At 31.9% G+C, this 17,445-nt stretch overlaps 1 protein-coding gene across 2 annotated transcripts in view; it reads left to right on the top strand.

Moving 5' to 3' along the window:
• ed (hemicentin protein echinoid) overlaps nt 1–17,445 on the top strand; it is a 432,072-nt gene that overhangs the window by 377,853 nt on the left and 36,774 nt on the right. For both annotated transcript variants that reach the window (XM_075295915.1, XM_075295916.1), the window contains exon 8: nt 16,952–17,317. In XM_075295915.1, the coding sequence (XP_075152030.1) occupies nt 16,952–17,317 (366 nt within the window). The remainder of the gene's footprint in view (nt 1–16,951; nt 17,318–17,445) is intronic.

Genomic DNA, 17,445 nt, shown 5'->3' with positions numbered 1-17,445 from the left:
ACGCTCAAAAAATGTCATTCAAAGTTTTTTCTACCAGTATATGGATAAGGTGAAACATAATATGTTTGAACAACACAAACAACATTTTGTATGGACCACTCCTGAAAATAAAGGGTGATTTGTTAAGAGCTTGATAACTTTTTACAAAAAAAAAACGCCTAAAATTTGCAAAATCTCATCGGTTCTTTATTTGAAACGTTAGATTGGTCCATGACATTTACTTTTTGAAGATAATTTCATTTAAATGTTGACCGCGGCTGCGTCTTAGGTGGTCCATTCGGAAAGTCCAATTTTGGGCAACTTTTTCGAGCATTTCGGCCGGAATAGCCCGAATTTTCTTCGGAAATGTTGTCTTCCAAAGCTGGAATAGTTGCTGGCTTATTTCTGTAGACTTTAGACTTGACGTAGCCCCACAAAAAATAGTCTAAAGGCGTCAAATCGCATGATCTTGGTGGCCAACTTACCGGTCCATTTCTTGAGATGAATTGTTCTCCGAAGTTTTCCCTCAAAATGGCCATAGAATCGCGAGCTGTGTGGCATGTAGCGCCATCTTGTTGAAACCACATGTCAACCAAGTTCAGTTCTTCCATTTTTGGCAACAAAAAGTTTGTTAGCATCGAACGATAGCGATCGCCATTCACCGTAACGTTGCGTCCAACAGCATCTTTGAAAAAATACGGTCCAATGATTCCACCAGCGTACAAACCACACCAAACAGTGCATTTTTCGGGATGCATGGGCAGTTCTTGAACGGCTTCTGGTTGCTCTTCACTCCAAATGCGGCAATTTTGCTTATTTACGTAGCCATTCAACCAGAAATGAGCCTCATCGCTGAACAAAATTTGTCGATAAAAAAGCGGATTTTCTGCCAACTTTTCTAGGGCCCATTCACTGAAAATTCGACGTTGTGGCAGATCGTTCGGCTTCAGTTCTTGCACGAGCTGTATTTTATACGGTTTTACACCAAGATCTTTGCGTAAAATCTTCCATGTGGTCGAATAACACAAACCCAATTGCTGCGAACGGCGACGAATCGACATTTCACGGTCTTCAGCAACACTCTCAGAAACAGACGCAATATTCTCTTCTGTACGCATTCGTGTGGTTGGTTTAATGTCCAATAAAGTAAACTGAGTGCGAAACTTGGTCACAATCGCATTAATTGTTTGCTCACTTGGTCGATTATGTAGACCATAAATCGGACGTAAAGCGCGAAACACATTTCGAACCGAACACTGATTTTGGTAATAAAATTCAATGATTTGCAAGCGTTGCTCGTTAGTAAGTCTATTCATGATGAAATGTCAAAGCATACTGAGCATCTTTCTCTTTGACACCATATCTGAAATCCCACGTGATCTGTCAAATACTAATGCATGAAAATCCTAACCTCAAAAGAATCACCCTTTAGATATGCTTGAAGCAGGATGTGTTTGGGAGTATATATTAGAGAAGCAATTTTTTGAGTTTTCACTTTATTATTGGGATGTGCTTTCATTTTATTATTGGGATATGTTTACATACAAATATATATAAGTTAAAAATTAAATTAAATTCATCGAAAAGCAAAAGATGTGTTTCTAATTAAAAAAATAAAATCAAGGAATCGACATCTTCAAAATAATTCTTAGCTTATATTTGAGTTTTTTTATCTCTAATTAAAAGATTCTAAAGCTCTGTACGTTTAAAGACCATTCATTAAGCCACAAAAATTTACATTTGTCTTATATGAAAGCCATACGACACCAACGAATGTGTGCAGCTTTTAAAACTAAGTTTCCTACCTTTAATCCTGGATAGTCATCCTTTGTCAAAATGACACTTAATGTTATTTCAAACTAAATTTTTAATCTACTTTATACTCACCAATTTCTACTACCAATTATAGAGCCTTGAAATAGGCCGCAGTCAAAGTGATGAACGATGGCTTTCCAAGGTTAATAAAACAAAATTTTCAACTTAAGGTTATTAATTAGTATTTCCGTACTTAAAATAAATATGCCCTTTTTGTTGAATAAAATTTAGGTTACACAATCTTTCTTTGTAGGCCAATATTTTTCTTTGTCAGTGTAAGCTTCTTAAATGCACGTTTCCGACTTTGTTTTTTTTTTCTGGTGACATTTCGATTTTCTTCGAAATATTACTATTGGGAACATTGGGAAGCACTCATATGAAAGAGAGTCTTTTTGAAATAAGTTGCGGTAAGGTTTTGTCCATATATTTTGCAAATATTTGGTTTTTGACCATGTTGACCATATAACACAATTCTTTTATAGATCAACCAGTGCAGAAATGCACTGGTGTTACAAAATATTTTCTTCCCTTTAAAATTACATATAAACAATTTCATTTCCATGCAACTAATAACTCGATGAATTCTTGCTCAAAGAAAATTGTGTCTCACTCTTGTATTAGTTTTTTAAAACTCCAATTTTTGTTATTTTTCAGCGATTTTCTTGTTTGTATATTCACTGCTTTATTACACTAGAATTTAGTTGGGTTTTGTGACACTTAGTAGTTTTTCTCTTTCTTTTGCAATTTCCGTTCTTATCGAAATATTTGTGTAACTTCTTGGCATTTGTTTTGGGACTTTTTTTAGATTTCGATCCTCCAGTGTACAATGGCCACACTACCTTTGCTACCTAGTTGTTTACTTCTTGTTTTTTTTTTTGTTTCTAGCTCTTCATTTCCTCTATTTGCTTAGCACTTTATTCTTGTTTAAGAGAAATTTCTTAGTCACTTCGATCAGAAGCTAACCAACGTCGTTAGTGGTGACAAACAAACAATGGAATGACCATATACCATCTAGCACCCGTGGTTGAACATACAGGAAAATCCAGTCAACATGAAAACACTCCAATCTAATGTTGTCACTGGAATTGTGTCCTTGTGATTCGATTTCATATGTAGGTAAATTAGGGTGAAACCCCTAGGAAAAGGCGAAGATGTGATCATTTTATTTTGGCGGAAACTAAAATTACACGAAGAGAAGGAACATGATAAACCCAAACATGTTTCAAGAGCAAAATGCTCCATGTTCAATGTCCAAAAATAACATTTTGCTCTAAAAACGTGTTTGGGGTGATCACATTCCATCCCTGCACTCAAAACAGGGGCGTTAATGCCAACTTAATTTTATTTTAGTTCATGAAAATTTGTTGATTTTAGTTAAATATTTACAAATATAGTACACAATATTAAAAAATAGTTAAAAAATGGGAGAAGTTTGTTTAAATTGAGTTCATAAGTCTCTAAAATGAGTAAATTTCACAAAAATTTTATCTGAACTTTTAACAATTTTTAAATCCAGTTTTTCCTTCAACATATGAAATTTTCTTAAACAACTAAAAACATATTATTTTTAATAAATTTTCATCTATTTGACATAAAATATATAAACTTATTTGTAACATTTGGCAATTAGAAAACTATTTTAGTTCAAATTTTCTAAAATAAACCTACATTTTCTTTCATGGGTTCACTTTTTTTCACTTAATAATGAATTTAATTTTAAATAAAAAAATTGAAATTAATTTAAAAAATTAAATAAAACAAACTTGATTTAACTAAATTATCCACTTCAATCAATGTATTTTTATTGAAGTCAATCTAAATTTAACTAATTTAAGTAATCGATCTTAATTTCTTTCTTTATTGATCCATATCAGTACAAGAAGTATGAACTTACAAATAGTACTGTATACAAAAGTTAGTTAAAAAATGTGTCACAACCAGGGCTGTGGAGCCGGAGTCGGAGTCGGAGTCTGAAGATTTTGCTGGAGTCGGAGTCGTAAAAATTTTGCTCGACTTCGACTCCGGCTAAACCAATTTTTTTAAAACACTTCACATTTTAACTAAGCAAGTTTTTACGCAAATTAGTTTCTATTGCGTTATTCATTCGATCAATGTACAGCATGATTGTAAATGAAAATCAACTTCCAATTATGGCTATCTTTTTACGTTTCCTAGAATGTTAGACTAGCTGAAATGTTATTTCTATAAAAAGTTTTGTCAAAATTTTATTTCTATAAAAAAGTTATTCAAAATTGTATTACTATAGAAATATTTTTTTCTATAGTAAATTTAGTCAAAATTTTATTTCTATAGAAAATTGAGTCAAAATTTTGTTTCTATAGAATATTTGTAAAAACAAAATTTTTTCAAAGTTGTTTTTTATAGAAAATTTTGTCAAAATGTTATTTCTATAAAAAGTTTTGTCAAAATTTTATTTCTATAAAAAATTTATTCAAAATTTTATTACTGTAGAAATATTTTTTTCTATAGTAAATTTAGTCAACATTTTATTTCTATAGAAAATTGAGTCAAAATTTTGTTTCTATAGAATATTTTGCAATTTTTTTTTCTATAGAAAATTTTGCAAAGTTTTGTTTGTTACACAAAAATTTTTTCAAAATTTTATTTCTATTGATAACATAATTTTATTTCTATAAAAATTTAAGTCAAACTTAATTTCTATAGAAAATTTTGCCAAAATTTTATAGTAATAGATTTTTTTATTAGAAAATTTGTTCAAAATTTTATTTCTATAGAAAATTTTGTCAAAATTTTATTGCTATAGAAAATTTAGTCAAAATTTTGTTTCTGTAGGAAATAAAATTTTGCAAAATTTTATTTACTAGACAAAAATTTTTCAAAATTGTATGCTCACCGATACTCACAGCTAAGTCGAAAATTTGTAGAAATGACTCAAAATTTCAAATTTTTCAATGAATGAATCATAAATGCATTTTTGCGAAATTGTCTAAACAATTATAAATATTTCCCAAATATTACCCGAGATTTTGTAGAAGTCTGATTTGAGATTTTATCAAAATGTAGATCTAAATACAATGTTGTGCAGAATATATTATAATCGGCCCTCCCGACTTTAGACTTTCCTTGCATTTTTATTTTTTGTTAAAATTGTGTTACGTCTCATAACGTTAGATTTAAATTTTAAGTACATAGATTTTGTAGAAGTATATACAATTTTGTCTAAATCGATTCAGATTCAAATTCATGCATATGGGAATATAAACCTTTATATAGCTCGCAACAAATTTGAAGGATTTGAGATAGTATCAATAATTTTGGTCCACAAATACATATATTGTTGGTATCTTCTCATATTATGATGGGTATTTATATCATTATTTTATTTATTAAACATTGCCCTAAATTTGAAATATAGAGTTCAATTGGCATCTAATGTGAAATTAAGACCTTTTTTTGCACACATAAATAAATACGATACTTTATATCGATCCACTTACGGTACCCCCACAATAGAACTACAAATTAGTGGTATTAAAATGAGATTTAGTTATATTACCCGGAGTCGGAGTCGAGCTGATGAAAAATGCTGGAGTCGGAGTCGAGCAAAATTGGCTCGACTCCACAGCCCTGGTCACAACAATGAAAATATTAAAAATAATAGAAATAGTAATAATTTTTAACAAAAATATTAATAATGATAAACATATAACATTAATATTTAATCTAATTCCCTCAAAATATAAATATATTTGACGAATGAAATTGATTTTATACATACCTAAATATAAAATAATAACTTATGTCATCACAGATAAATGAATTTGCAGTCTGTTCTTAAATTGTTGATGATTCCTTGTACCTCTCAAATACGAATGTAGATTGTTCCACAGCCGAGTAGTAAATAAGAGAAATTGTCTATCAGATATCATAAAATGAGATATAATTGGAATGATTTATTTTATCGTAGACGATCGTGAAAAACGTAATCTTTGAAGAAGATATTTCGGTTCACCCGAATGAATTATTTTGTGTAGAAATATTAGGCGTCTGAAATTCAATTTGGCAGAGTAGAGAAGAATAATTAGAAATACTTTCATAACATCCAAGACCGTATACAAATCTGGTTATATCGTTAAACAAAATGTGCATTTTCCTCTTATGGATATAATCACAATTCGCAAAAATCTCACAGCAATATGACTTAGCAATCAGTAGACGAATGTGAGTAGGAATAAAATATTGTATGTTGCAGAGATTCCGAAGCATACCATACACAGATTCATATCAAATGTCACACCCAAGTTCTTCGCGTATGTGGCATATTCAATTTGACAGCCGTCAATGGAGATCAGAGGTAACCAAGCACTTTGTCTTCCCGGGGTTAAGCCTTAATCCATTGTCTATCGCCCATTGATTAACCTTCCTCAAATTATCGTTTATGCTGCCTACACAGCTCAAGCTATCACTCGAAAAACACAATTGAACATCGTCCGCATAAATATGTACGTCGCAACCCTCACAAACATCTACTATATCATTAATGTATATGGAGAAGAGCAAGGGGCCTAATACAGACCCCTGTGGAACTCCTCTGTCGAGATTCATGGGTTGCGAATATCTATCCCTGACCAGAACTACTTGTGATCTTCCTGTCAGATAAAACAACAGAAGTGAGCAGGCTGATGGGTCAAATCTGAAGAATCGTCTCGTCGACAATAGTATCTGGTGACACACAGTGTCAAATGTCCTAGAATGATAAAAAAATAACCTATTTCTGACAATATCCCTACTTATGGTCTCTACCATATCAATTAGAACTGTCGTACAGCTTCGTTCTCTACGAAATCCTGGTTGCCTATCCGTTAAAAGGTCATGTTCCGCAATGAACTCATTCATTTGTCGAAACACAATATTCTCCAGTGCCTTCGAAAAGTGAGCAGGCTGATGGGTCAAATCTGAAGAATCGTCTCGTCGACAACAGTATCTTGTGACACACAGTGTCAAATGTCCTAGAATGATAAAAAAATAACCTATTTCTGTCAATATCCCTACTTATGGTCTCTACCATATCAATTAGAGCTGTCGTACAGCTTCGTTCTCTACGAAGTCATGGTTGCCTATCCGTTAAAAGGTCATGTTCCGCAATGAACTCATTCATTTGTCGAAACACAATATTCTCCAGTACCTTCGAAAAAATGGTAAAAGGGCTATAGGTCTATATTCACCTTTAGTTTTCGGAATGGGAATTATTAGCGCCCGTTTCCAGCTTTCGGCATAAGTAGAAGTAGTCAGAACATGGTTAAAGATGTGCCTGTTTAGCACTTACGTATAAATTTGGTTAGGTTTCCACTGTAAGGAAATCGCAAAACTTTATTTTTTGCAAAAAATAGGTACATATTCCGGATCATGAATTAATCTACAAATTTAAAATGGAAAGGTGTTGAGTATATATTAATTCAATATTGCTGCCACATTTTTTTCTGCAGCATAAATCATACACGGCTTTTTTAAATGTTAAATAGTCACAAACATGATTTTCTCTGAGTGATCATGTACTTTCAAATGAATTACATTGAAATCTTTTTACTTTAAACAAGTATATTTAGTTTGAATTTATCGACAAATATCGTTCTACCCTAGTATACGTGGAATGCATCATATACCATATATATGGGCAAGGATTGTCTACTTCCGCTTGGTATTCAACTTCCGTTTGTTATATGGCGGCGCTTTAACTGACTTTTTTGCCATTATTTAGCTTCTGTTCGCTCAATAACACTGTTTCTTCGTTGTTGAGGGTTTTTTTAATATTTATTTTGTTTCTTTTTTTTTGAAAGGAAATCGACAAAAGTAACAAAACTCGAACAATAAACTAAAACTGAAGCACTACGTAGTTGCATTCATTCTAGGTTTCCTTTATTGAAAGCACAAAACAAAATCAATTTTATGCCCTACAACACCATAGTGGTATAAGATATTGAGAGATTTAATGCTACACTAAGATTTTTTGTTTTTGGTAAAACATCTCAGTAATATATTTTCAAGAAATTTCAACAATACTCGTTGTGTGAATATATTTAAGCTGCCTTTTGCGAATTTTCAGTAATATCGGGAAAGTCATAATTTTTTTGCCGAAAACCTATATCGATTTACTATACCACATTGGAGATAAAAACGTATTTTTAAAATTAATAAAAAATAATTTTAAAGAGTCGGTTGCTTCGATTAAGTTTTTATAAATTAAGGGTTTCCTTAAACCTATAAACCTTTAAATGATTTCCAGCAGGGATCCGGAGCGGTCCATTTTTTGCTCTCCGCTCCGCTCCCGCTCGGGAGAAAAAAAAACCGCTCCGCTCCACGCTCCGCTCCGAGAAAAAAAAATCGCTCCGCTCCTCTTCGAGAAAATTATAGTACAAACATTGTATTATTTGTTCAATTGAGTTTTATTTTATGGGGGCGCAGCGTGACCCCATTTGTCGAAATCGGGCGATACATATATATGGGAGCTATATCTAAATTTGATCCGATTTCTTCCAAATTCAATAGCGTTCGTCCTTGTGCCCAAAAAACTCCCTGTACCAAATTTCATCAAAATCGGTTAATAATTGCGACCGGAATCCTGTGAACAACAAATATATGGACAGACGGACGGACGGGCGGACGGACACCAAGCGCTAGATCGACTCAGGAGGTGATTCTGAGTCGATCGGTATATATTTTATGGGGTCTAAAATCAATATTTCTGGTAGGCACATTTTTTGGCAGATCAAACTTATTATACCCTAACCACTATGTGGTTTAGGGTATAATGACTTTAAAACAATGTGTTGAAACATTTTATTAATTTTGAAGATTTTTTTCAGAAATATTAAATCCATTTTGACTTCATTAAAACGAAATTTTCATTCATGTTAGGATACACATTTTTATGTCGAATCACTTAGCTATAAGGACAAACAGACTTCATTGAAAAGTTTAGAGACTTTTAGACAAGAAAAAAACTTTATTTCAGAGAAATACGTCTTCTATTCTAAGCAAAATTCGTATTCGTATTTTAAGCATGTGAAATATTTGGCCTCCCGACAATATTCTTTGCGGTGCACCATCTACTATTTAATATGTGATAGAAACCAAATTTATGAAAATGGACCAAATTCTGTTTGGTCCAACCATCTGACCAAATTTAAAAATTAGAAATATTTTGGACTAATTTTGGTCCGATCGGACCAAAACGGCAACGCTGATTGGAATTGAAAGTCTATACACAGAGTAGAAGTAACTACTCTCCGAAAGTTGTTTTTTTGTCTTGCAACAGACGTAGAGAAGAGGTTTTGTTATATTTGTAATGTGTGTGTATGTTTATGTTTGCAACAACCTACATCGAAATCAGTATGTGGTATACCTACGAATATTCTTATTCAGATCTAGTGTTACCTAATTTCGCTTTTTCCCCTTTATTGTAAAAATACATTTTCGAACAGCGTTTTTAAGAAATGTTCGTCCTCAAAAAAAGTAGATAACATGCAATAATACAAATCAAGTCATTAGTTTTCAATGTGAGAAAAAATTAAAATAAATGTATATGCGCACATTTTTCAACCAAAATTGAAACTATCCATATTTTAATTAAATTTTCGAGAACTAATATCAGAAATAAGAGAATGCTAGGATATGGTACAATAGTAAAGCAAATATGAATGTCCTTACACTGAAGAAAAGCATGCCCGGTTCCAAAGATTTTGTCTTTACTTTAACAGTTTGGGTATTAATTCCGAGCCAAAGAAGCGGAGAATACAAGTAAGGATACTTTAAAGACGTAATTCTCTTTTAAATTTGGAGGTTATGTACTTCCTTCTAGGATGCAAATGTTAATTTTTAATTTTTTTTTTTAGATTTTTTCGTCAGTTGTTATCAAAATCCTTTAAAAACGAGTTAACGACAATTTTATTTTCCATATTAAGACTCGACTTCCAGTAGAAATTATGCTATGTTTCAAGTAAAAAGCGTCTTTAAAATAAAGTGTTGAACAACATGTCTTATTTTTTAACGATTTTTTGCTTTGTAGGCAAGATACAAAAAGGAAACAAATTTAAAGACAATTTTATTAATTTTAAAGAATTTTTCTTAATTATTAAAGTCACGTTGACCTTACCTCAAAAATTTTATCTTTCATGTTATGATATACATTTTTAAGTAAAATCAGTTAATTATAAGGACATTACAACTTCATTCAAAAGTTTATTGACTTTTGGACAAGGAAAAAACTTTATTTTAGAGAAATGCGTCTTCCATGTTAAGCAAAATTTGCATTCTTATTCTAAGGCCATGAAATCTTTGACTTCACGACAATATTTTTTTCAGTGTAGAAAACTAAAAAATTAAATATAAATAAGATCGTTTAATTGCATTTATATGACGTTCATTACAAACATCTTTATAGTAATACGGGATGAAATTGATCGAAAGTACTGTTGTTACTTTTACAACACATACTAGAGATATATTTTGACATTTGCCGTTTTTGAAAACAATTACTAAAAAACACGTTCTGTTTTCCCCAATGTACGTACGTACAAAAATACATATCTTACATTTTAAACGTTTACTCACGCTAAGTACTAGCTATATTTTAAATTACCTACACAGTGTAATTTCAAAGTTACACATTTCATTCAAGTAATATTTTATTCGGAGCGGAGCGGTTATTCATTTGGAAACCGCTCCGCTCCCGCTCCGCTCCGGATTTTAGAAATGCCGCTCCCGTTCCGGCAAAAAAAGGGCTTGCTCCGCTCCGATCCGCTCCGCTCCGGATCCCTGATTTCCAGTATATTTTTCCTTTATGAAGGGTTATGTGTAGTCGAACAGATGGACTATAAGTAATGCTTACACGTTTTATGTTCACAATGGTTGCCTGTCTAGGTTGTATACACGCTGGTCTGTTTCTTAGATTACTGCGTTTTGTTAAATCGGCGAATTTAATCTTTGTCAGAGTTTGGCCATGGGTGGATTTTGGGTGCTTGTGTTTGAGTTGTAAAACGGCAAATAGAAACGTAGCTCGACATTTGTTGGCCATCCATGCTTGCTCCAGTCCAACTAAAATTGCCAATTCATTACTATAGTACGGGTGTTTGCTTTGTGTGTGTGCGGGTTGTGAACATGGAATCAGTGCTGTTAACTGTTTTCCTTTTAACTGCAACCACTGACTACTGTTGCTGCGAATGTCATTTGTTGTTGTCACATTTGTTGAGTACAATAAAGTTTTGTAAAAGAAGTGATTTTCTGTTGTTCTCCGCTTATGTTTTTGTTTTTTTTTTTTTTTGTTTTTTGCTTTTTTTATTGTGGTCAAATTAATTTATGTCCAAATGACTTTGGACAATTGGAGTAATAAATCTTCTCAAGTTTATTGAGATTTTTATTTTAATTTTTTTTTATGAAAACAAAGATAGAATACTGTAATTTGTAATATGCCACGAATTGAATGGAACTGTTAATTAAATTTTTTAAAAGCCAACATGAGAAGAATTGGTGTATTTAATCAAAAGTTAAGAAGTAACTCCTAGTTTCTTTATTAGAATGTTTCAGTAATACGAAAATACATATATTATGTAGGCGTGGTTCACAATGTTACATTACTTGTAATTTCATATTGCAGATTATTGAGTTAATAATTGATTTTATATGGAAACTTTCGTAAACAAGCGACAAGTCTAGACGGCCAAAAATGAGGTTATTGTTAAAAGTGTCTCCTCCATTAGAAATAAATCTTAGCTTATTGCAACGATCGTTACGTTAATATTCAAAAAGGTTGATCTGACATCACAAAGATCCTAGTTACAAAATTTTCATTTTGGAGAAAAGATATTATTTGTTGCATTCGGCAACGGTTATCATTGGTTACACGCAAAGAAAAAAAACGTTTGGAAAACGTGTACCGAAAACGTTTTTCTTTTGTTAGAGTTTTTTGAATTGCTTCGAACATTTTAAACTTTTATCACCAAAAAAATTCGTTTGTTACAAAATTTTTAGTTTTTCAATAAAAAAACGTTATTTTTGAAGCAACAACACAGTCCATTTCGTTTATATCAAACACTGTTCTTTTCTGACTTTAGGTTTTTACTAGGACACATTTTAAAGTTCAAAATTTAATATACTACAATGTAATTTTCAACATTTTATCGGAATCTTCCGAACATATCTGGAATATATGTAACAAAAAAAACTTTGGTCGAAGCAGGGATCGAACCCACCACCCTTGGCATGCAAGTCGGACGTAGCAACCACTTCTCCACGGTGCCAAACTAAATGTTTGTTTCTGTTAAATAAACTTTGTTTATTCGGTTCGTGGGCGCCGCAAGCTATGCTATATAAATATAACTTATATGGATAATTATCTATTGATGACCATAACAGGTACATAGCTCAGTGTTTAGTGTATTGGCTTACAAAGTGCATGGTCCGCGGTTCGATTCTCCCTCCAGGCGAAAGGTAAAAAAAATTTTTAAATTTATAAAATCGTATAATTTCTTCTACATTATTGGTATTACAGGAAAAGGTGTTAAGAACTAAAAAACCTCGTGGATGTGAGAAAGATGTGAGGGAAAATGCAATTAGCCAGAAAAAAAATTTCAGCAGATCAAAATATATAAGAAAAGTTGCCTCTCATCAAGTGTACATGATTTTTTTTTTTGTAAACTAGTGTAATTAACTTCTTTGTGACGACATTTGTGGAAGTGCTTTTGAAGTTATGCCTTTGTTTGCTCCCATATTTTTGCTGGGAAAAAGTGTGGAACTACTTTTAGTTGCTTTATTATAAATCAATTGTCTAGTTGTGTTGAAGTCTGATTTTTATTCTTTTTTTATAAAATAAAACATCAATTGAGCCTATAACTTCAGTTCATTAATATTTAGCAAGGGGGGGCTATATTTTCATTTGAAAAAATCAGAAAAATTCTTCTCCCAGAAACAAAAGAAAGCGAAGTTTCCTTAAAGTAAAATGGAAAGCTAAATTAATTTTTACAAAAATTTTACAAAAAAACAAAATACTTTTTCATGTATTTAAATCAACTAAAATTAATTTTTAAAATTTCCTATGACCTTTGAGTATTCCCGTGTACATTTTATCTCTCTCTTTCTCGTCCTTTCTGTCCTGTATATAAATAATAATTTCAATCTAAAAACCATCATACAACAAAAAACTTCAATATTTTTATTTCTTTCAGTAAATAAATTAAATAAAAATATTATTATACATATGAATTAACATTGGAAAATTGTTTTTTTTTTTTTCAACACACATATTTATGTGGAGCTGATGTTTCATGTTTTTCTCTAAAATAACAAATTTACCAAGGGCAAATTTATCCCCACTAAAATTCATTAGCATTCAGATTCATCTTTTTTATCAATTGACTAACATGGTAAATCGAATTTTAATATTACTCAGAATCAGGATTATTAAAAATGTTATGGCATATTATATAAATATAAAATTTATGCCAGAACTGAACTATTGCGAATATTTTAGATATTGAGGTGAAGGGCTAAATGAATACCATTGATTGAAAAAAGGATTTTGTAATCTTATCTTTCTTAAAGGCAACCATTTCAACGACTTTACACACCGAAAAAAAGTGAAGTGTTTTATAGGATGAATGATCTACCACGTACGAAAATTGAACAAAATTTTACTCCACATTATGAGATTTCCACAAATCATTGGCGCCAAATCATGACCATTTAAACCATACAGTAGTTCATTCTTACAATTTTTGGGAATCGTGCGAAAATTTTCATTTGCTTTAGTTCATATTGAACTTATGTGTACGGTCATTGAACTTTATACTCATGTTTAGTTCATAAAATTTTTGAGACATACTTAAAAAAAGTAAGATTTCATTAAGCTGTGGAAAATTTCGATAAAAATAATAAAATTTAATAATTTTTTTCCGATAAAAATAAGTTACATTTAGGTTAACTACGGAAATTTTTTTCTGTGCACATCGCACATCACATAGAGCGTTATACCTTTTAATAAAAAATAATTTCTTAAGAAAAAAAAAACGTAGCATTATGATTTTTAGCAAGAGATTCAATGTATTAAGGTATATATGTTAAGCACTGAAACAAATCTCCGCTGCTAAACTGATGCTAAAATAACCTAACGTTTATAGCAAACAAATTATTTCGTTTTAGTTTATTAAAAAAAATTAAGATATATTCCTCAGCTCAATATTCTTTATTCCAAGAATGCCTCAAAAATTATACGAACTAAATTTCAATGACCATACAAATAAATTCAATGTCAACTACAGCAGAAGAACATTTTCGTACACTTCTCAAAAATAATATGTAAATGATTTGGCGCCAAAGATTTTTTCTTTACTATTAGTTAATTTTTTTCAATAAGTTATCGTTATTTTTACAACGAATTATGAAATACAGTTCATAATTTTTCCCATAAAACAGTTTACTTTTTTTCTGTGCGATATTAGGATATAAATATTTGTTCACGTAGCCTTATTCTTGGTTTCATTTTTATCTCCGCTTCCTGCTACCAGCGATTTCTTTCCGGAGTAAAAGAAAATCGCACACGTCCAAATGGAATGCTTTTTGCATTTTAATTTAATTTAAAAAAATCTTCTTCTGTCTTGGTCGTTTTAAGTGTGTGGAGCTGAACACACTTAAAACGACCAACGGGGGGAGTTTACGAAATATAAATCAAGAAATTAAGGTGTGTCATAAAAAGAGTGGCTTCTAATTCATCTCCTTTAAATTTTTTTTATATTGTTATCCTACAATGATTCTCACCTCTTATTATGCTAATCACATGGTACATGGTGATTGTACTCCATATAAATATTTTTTTATGTGCCTACATTTTCATAGAAAATTATATGTCAAAGAATATTTTCCAATTTTTTTACGATAACATCCACAACGTAAATTATTTCGAAAGTATACCAAAGACAGGAATTATTATACTTGGTGATAATGCGCGAAACATAGCTTTCAATGTAAAAACATTCAGATTAATAATCCACAAATAAAAATTATTTTAATTTATACTCTGGAATTTCTCGTTTGTGAAAATTGGGTGGGTGTGCTTATGGTGTTACGGTCTTTTGTTTTTGTTCAAATCTTCGTAGTAGTTGTAACAGTTTTTGTTTTGGATTTCATTCACATTTTTTGCAAATTGCAGAGAATAAGTTTGCTAAGGAACGTTCTCATAACGAAGTGAAAACTATCTCACCCTTTTTTTAACCAAATTTGCTGTTGGTGTTAATATCGACCATAAATGACACCAGGATACTATAAATAACCTGAAAAGATAGAGGCAGTTTATTTTGGATAAAAGAAAACAACTTTCACTCATGAAGTACTACTAAAGGGTGATTTGTTAAGAGCTTGATAACTTTTTTTTAAAAAAAAACGCATAAAATTTGCAAAATCTCATCGGTTCTTTATTTGAAACGTTAGATTGGTCCATGACATTTACTTTTTGAAGATAATTTCATTTAAATGTTGACCGCGGCTGCGTCTTAGGTGGTCCATTCGGAAAGTCCAATTTTGGGCAACTTTTTCGAGCATTTCGGCCGGAATAGCCCGAATTTCTTCGGAAATGTTGTCTTCCAAAGCTGGAATAGTTGCTGGCTTATTTCTGTAGACTTTAGACTTGACGTAGCCCCACAAAAAATAGTCTAAAGGCGTCAAATCGCATGATCTTGGTGGCCAACTTACCGGTCCATTTCTTGAGATGAATTGTTCTCCGAAGTTTTCCCTCAAAATGGCCATAGAATCGCGAGCTGTGTGGCATGTAGCGCCATCTTGTTGAAACCACATGTCAACCAAGTTCAGTTCTTCCATTTTTGGCAACAAAAAGTTTGTTAGCATCGAACGATAGCGATCGCCATTCACCGTAACGTTGCGTCCAACAGCATCTTTGAAAAAATACGGTCCAATGATTCCACCAGCGTACAAACCACACCAAACAGTGCATTTTTCGGGATGCATGGGCAGTTCTTGAACGGCTTCTGGTTGCTCTTCACTCCAAATGCGGCAATTTTGCTTATTTACTTGGTCGATTATGTAGACCATAAATCGGACGTAAAGCGCGAAACACATTTCGAACCGAACACTGATTTTGGTAATAAAATTCAATGATTTGCAAGCGTTGCTCGTTAGTAAGTCTATTCATGATGAAATGTCAAAGCATACTGAGCATCTTTCTCTTTGACACCATGTCTGAAATCCCACGTGATCTGTCAAATACTAATGCATGAAAATCCTAACCTCAAAAGAATCACCCTTTACTACAGAAAAATAGAAATAGAAATATCACAAATCTTTTTCATCCAAATTAAGAATAGGTTGAATATCTTAGTTAATTTAAGGATTATTAAAAAAAAAAAAAAAAAAAACTAAAATGGATTTATTTAAATTTAGGAAAGTTTTCCTATATTCGGACATGATAAATTTATTGTAAAACAATTTTTCATTAATACTTTAGTGGCAAATTCGATTCGGAAAGAGATAACGATGTTTTTGTTTTCCACGACTAAATCGCCTGCCATTAAAATGAAATGCGCGAGCCTTTAAATATGCTAGTATTTCAATGGAAACTGGATATCATTGATTTAAAAAGAGAAATGGGGTTATAAAGAGGACTCGTTTACTTAAAGAAAATTTCTTATGTTTAAGATACAAATAATTGAGATGAGAATATTTCCGATTGTTTCACATATTCGCGGAAACTTTATGTAAATTGAAGAATTTCTCTGTGTAATGCGTCCTTAAGAATTTTCCAATTTGATTTATTTAAAAAAAAAATATTGCAATTTGTATAAAGCAATACAAAATGAAGGAAATTTTCATTTTCGTATTTTTTCTTGTCTAACATACAAAAGCATTGCTCATCGTTGGCCACTTTTCTGTTTTCTTTCACTCTATGGTATTTTTTTTTAGTTTCAAAGTGATTGAATTTCCGAACAACATCAATGAATGTGAACTGAGCAAGAAACACACAGAAATTTGTTTTCAATAAAAACGTTTTTATTTCAATGACCGCATTCGCAAGGCAACAACGTTATTCAATATGTAATATCAATGTAAATTGTGTGTATAGTCCTATAATGTATTTTGTGAACCTCTTAACTTTAATGTCGATTTTCAATTTTAGGGGTCAATATGGGTTACATCGAAAACAATTACTCCAACTCGAACAATGGTGGAAGTGTAAATTCACAGGACTCCTTGTGGCAGGTTAAAATGTCCGGGGCCGCGGGTAATCAACAGAACATGATGCCTGTCTCCCACAACAATTATGTGGAACAACAGCCCACCTATGGCTATGATCCCATGACACATGGAGGCTATGGTGGTGTTGATGATTATGCTCCTTATCCCCAGCTAACGGCAACGCCCAGTCAACATGGCGATGAGTACCACAATTTACGTAATAGCCAAAATCCATCCAGACAAGACTACTGTAGTGATCCCTATGCATCGGTGCAAAAGCCCAAAAAGCGTGTTGACCAACATTTAGGTAAGTACTTGCTATTTATTTATGGGTAATTCTAATACAATAGTTTGGGCTGTGGAAATGAAATGGAAAACATGTGGGCGTTTCTTTTGATTTGACAATACTTAGTGGATAATAGGGGAGTTTCTTTG

This window comes from Haematobia irritans, chromosome 2 (genome assembly GCF_050003625.1).
Source record: "Haematobia irritans isolate KBUSLIRL chromosome 2, ASM5000362v1, whole genome shotgun sequence".
Taxonomy (NCBI): domain Eukaryota; kingdom Metazoa; phylum Arthropoda; class Insecta; order Diptera; family Muscidae; genus Haematobia; species Haematobia irritans.
This window is presented reverse-complemented; position numbering and strand designations above follow the sequence as displayed.